The sequence below is a fragment of the Miscanthus floridulus genome, chromosome 1 (genome assembly GCF_019320115.1).
Source record: "Miscanthus floridulus cultivar M001 chromosome 1, ASM1932011v1, whole genome shotgun sequence".
In the NCBI taxonomy this organism is placed as follows: Eukaryota; Viridiplantae; Streptophyta; class Magnoliopsida; order Poales; family Poaceae; genus Miscanthus; species Miscanthus floridulus.
This window is the reverse complement of record NC_089580.1, coordinates 112348311-112352988: the sequence shown is the minus strand read 5'-3', so window position 1 is coordinate 112352988 and position 4678 is coordinate 112348311. Positions and strand designations below refer to the sequence as shown.

General features: G+C 52.1%; 1 protein-coding gene across 1 annotated transcript; it reads right to left on the bottom strand.

Moving 5' to 3' along the window:
• Positions 1-1762: 1762 nt before the first annotated feature.
• On the bottom strand, positions 1763-4081 carry LOC136461560 (subtilisin-like protease). The gene has a single exon (XM_066460840.1). It carries the CDS (start codon positions 4049-4051, stop codon positions 1763-1765), a length of 2289 nt encoding a protein of 762 aa, XP_066316937.1. The 5' UTR covers positions 4052-4081.
• Positions 4082-4678: the final 597 nt, after the last annotated feature.

Here is a 4678-nt window from a genome sequence, read left to right as displayed (position 1 = left end):
CTCTCTTCAAATGCTGCAGTGCCGCACCACGCAAGACAGCAAGGATAATAGTGAAGTGTAGACTGTCTTGGCTATAAATCTAAGGATGCATGTGATTGTTTGAGCACTTGGTAGCACATATTAGCTTAAGCATTGTGTCTCCCTTTATAGTACGGCTTTTTCTATACTCAGATTCAAAATATAAAAGAATTTAAACCTCCTTTGAGTTTGAAGCCATCTACATTTATAATTGGGGGCTCCTCCATTTCGTGTAGCATCATCGAATATAAATTCCTTGCTTGTCATCTCGATAAATCTTATTAGTTCTCTAATTGTGTGGTCATTATCACCAAAATCCACAATTATGGCTTGATTGCACTTTTAGTAAGGTTTACTGAGATTATTTTGCTCAACAAATCAAGCCAATCATATAGATTAGAGTCAACCAAGGCGGTATAGAGCTTAAGGTATGTGACATTGTAGCGTCTTTTCTCCTCTCAATTTTATAGAGGGCGGGGTGTGCACCACTAAAGGATTTGTCACCTATCCAAGTATCCTATCAAAATCTAGTTCGGGACCCATCACAAACACAGAAGTGACCACATGCAAGGAGTTAAGCCTTGACCTTCGTAAGACACCAAAAATGTGAATATCCTCTGGTTGTGGGTAAGAGTTTTATTGGACAAGTACTTCCTTTTAATAAGGCTTTGCCAAACACCCTTTTCATTAGTAAGTTTAAACAACCATTTGGTCCAAAGGCATTTATTTTGGATATCCAAATTTTGGACCCTCAATCCTCCAAATTCTTTAGGCCTACAAAGAATACTCCGCAAAGTGAGTCTATATTTCTTTTTATGTTCATCACATTACCAAAAGAATTTGGAACGGTAATAGTCTAACTTTTTTAACACACCCCTGGGGATTTCGAAGAAGGAGAGCATGTACATGGCTAGACTAGTTAAAAATTGAATTAATTAGCACTAGTCTCACCCTCCAGCTGATAAGAGTTTACCTTTCCATCTACCCAGCTTTTTCTAAAATTTTTCCTATATGACCAACCAATCCTTGTTCAAAAGCTTGTGATCATGCATGGGAATACCAAAGTATCTAAAGGGGTGGAGAGGTTTTGCCCCGCTAGGAGTTGAAACTTTTATATTTTTTGTATCAAACACAACTTCAAACTCTATTTAATAAACTTCCAAAATCGACTTGACTGGTTTCCATGGATAGATCTTGCCAAAGTCGTAATTCTCTCATCTAGGATTAAAATTGACATTCTATATATGCATTTCGATTTTCTCGATGAAAAGACAAAATTATGAAAATCCAATTCATAATTGGACAAAGTCACAAGGAAAACCAGCCATGCCGGTTTTTCTAGAACATCCGGGATTTGCCAATTTTTGTGTCAGCACTATTGTAATTACACAATCCCCAATTTTGGCAGAGCTCTATCTGATGTCACATGGAGGAACACAATGGTGAAATCTAGGGATATTTTGTAATTTGACATAGTCATTTTGAGAGAGTAGTTAGGTCGGTTTTCCTAGAACACTATGGGATTGGTTAATTTTGGTGCGAACATTGTTGTAATTCTACGGTTCCCGTGATTTTAGGAGAGCACAGTAAAGAAGTGACGCAGAAGTGCAGAACAGTGCATGGGAATATGGGATACTATAGACGCGTAAGTTATTACTGTCGAAATCGTTCCACATGACATGCACACGTAGTTATTATTACATACATAGTGCTCTCTGTACAAACACTGTTCACGAGAGCAAAGCTAGAATCTGTTGAGGCCAGCGACGGCGAGGACCGGGCTACGCACCACAAGCTTCCCAGACACCCAGCTCAAACTCCCCTGCACAACATCCTGCCCCCCGGTTGCTTGGCCGCTCACCGATACGCTGAACGTCTTCTTCTCTCCCGCCTTGGAGAACACCAAGGTCGCCGGTGAGACCTGCACTTTCAACGACCCCGGCACGTCCACCTTCGCCGTGTACGTGGATGCCGCCGGCCCCACGTTGGTCACCGTCCGGTTCACCGTGAACGGCGTCGGCTGCAGAGGCACGGTGATGGTGGGGTAGTTCAGCTGCGCCTCGGCCGTCTTGGGCAGCTTGGAGCAGCTCAGGCTCGCGTTCCGCACGATGGTTGCTTGGGCGCGGTCGCCGAGCAGCGCGCAGAGGTAGGCGGCATACTCTGGCACGCTGAGGTCGTAGACCAGCCCGGGGTCGGCGGCTCTCGTGGGGTTCACATGTCCGGCTCCTGTCGCGTGTGCGCCGGCCTTGCCATGCTGCTCGTCCAAGATGGGCCCGCCGTTCGTGTCGACCGCGTCGGACGTGGTGAGGATGGATGACTTGATGGCCGCTGGTGACCAGTCCGGGTGGGCGCTCCTGACGAGCGCCACCACGCCGCTGATGTGTGGCGTCGCCATCGACGTGCCGGATATGATGTTGAACCTCCCGGAGCCGCCGGAGCTGCTGGAGCTGGTCTCCGTCTCGCCCAGTGCTGGTGGCCATGCTGCGAGGATGTTGAGTCCCGGAGCCAGGATGTCAGGCTTGAGCACGCCGGGGGTGACCGCGCTCGGACCCCTGCCGGAGAACGAGGCCACGGTTGGGGACGGACGGGCACCGAGCACGGTGCTGTTGAACGTGAAGAAGGCGGCGGCGGCCGAGGAACTCCTTCTCCTTGTGGACGTCGCGTAGTGAGTGATGTTGACTCCAGCGGCGGTGCTCACTTGCACGACGCCGGGGCCGTAGTCCCGGACGACTATGGTGTAGCCACTGGTGTTGGAGTTAGTCAGCACCACGCCGGCCGCGCCAGCGCTCAGTAGGTCACGGATGTTAGACATCTCGGTCGGCAAGTCGGTGGCCTCGCAAACCAGGATCTTGCCGGCGACGATGCTGCTGTCATCACCGAACTGGCAGTGGCGCCGCTCCTCGGAGAAGAGGAGAGGATATTTCTTGTTGGGGCTGCTTGAGTTCTTCACCTGAGTCAGCGCCTCTCCAGCGACGTGGGGGCCGTTGACAAGCTCCACGTCCGCCTCGAGGGCCCGGTCCACCGAGCCGGCGGCGACCGTGAGGATCCACGGCGCGTCGTTGACGACGGACGATGGCGCGGGGCCGCTGTTGCCGGCGGCGCACACCACGACGACGCCCTTGGACACTGCGCTGAACGCGCCGACGGCGATGGGGTCCTGGTCGAACGGGAAGCTCACGCTGCCGCCGAGGGAGATGGAGAGCACGTCCACCCCGTCCTTGATCGCCGCGTCCAGTCCAGCGAGTATGGCCGAGCTGTCGCACCCCTCCAGGACGCACACCTTGTACATCGCGACGTGCGCGCCGGGAGCGATCCCCGCTGCCGTGCCGGCGGAGAGGCCGTCTCGCGACGCGCCATCGACGAAGTTCCCCGCCGCCGTGGACGACGTGTGCGTCCCGTGGCCGGCATCGTCGCTGACGCCGTCGTCTCCGCCCCCCACGAACGACCTGGCGCCGATGAGCTTCTTGTTGCACCGGGCTGCGGAGCCCGGCGCGCACGCGCCCTTCCACCGAGCCGGGGGCGGTGGGACGCCGTGGTCGTCGAAGGAAGGGTGCGCGGCGTGGATGCCGCTGTCGAGCAGCCCGACGATGACTCCCTTCCCGTACCCTGAGCTGTTCCAGAACCCAGCAGCGCCTCGCGTCAGCCCCAGGAACGCCGGCGTGTGTGTCGTCGCGAGCTGCAGCGTGCGGTCCGGGAACGCGCGCACGAACCCTGGCTTCTTGGTCACCGCGTCCAGCTCGGAGTCGGTCAGCCTCGCGGCGAACCCGCTGAACACCTCCGTGTACGAGTGCACGAGGCGTTGCTCGCCGGAGTCCGTCAAGGTGATTGGCAAGAAGGATTCCCAGTGATGGCGTGGGGTGTCTGTTTCGGGAGGCGGCTCGACGAGCACTATGTGGACTCGGTATCTAGAAGGTTCTTTTTGCACGTGGCGAAGCCTCGCGTCAGGGCTCACGTAGGACAGCACAGGAGCAGGAAAACGGAGGATGGTGAAGAGAAATGGCAGCAATAGGCACGTAAAGGATAGGGATGCCATTGTTGTGCAACAACTGCACCAGGTAGGAGTATCAGGGGTGGGTACTGGGTACATATGGACAGGGAATGACTTTTAATTTATACGCACGCAGGTCATTTGCTATTTTTAGCAAAGCATTGAGCACACGGAACCAAATTCAACAGCACAACTCTGTGCCAGACGTGCCTCACACATTTTGATTAGAAAGTGGGCAATGTTCACAGACCAGTCGTACGTGATCGAAGCACTGTACATCTGCAACTATCGCCTGAATGTAGACGGGTAATTCAAACTCGTACACAGTGCTTAACATTATATTTTTATGGGCGTACAAAGGTAATGGAAATGTCTTAATGCTTTGATATCTAAAAAGCTGGTGCCACGGTAGAAAGAGAACCAATGAGGCTCAAAACAATGACTACGTACGCGTCACATCTAGATTAGTAATCCGCGTGTGCGACACACACATATTTATGGTTATGACAGGTAACTTGTAATTAATATATTCACATGGTATGGAAATTAAGACATGATTATGGCCTTGTTTGTTACCCCTTCTAAAAGTTTTAGGAGCTAAAATCTTGATAGAATTTGCCTAAAGAATCAAACATATCCTCCTAAAAGCTCCTAAAAACTTTAGGAGGGGCC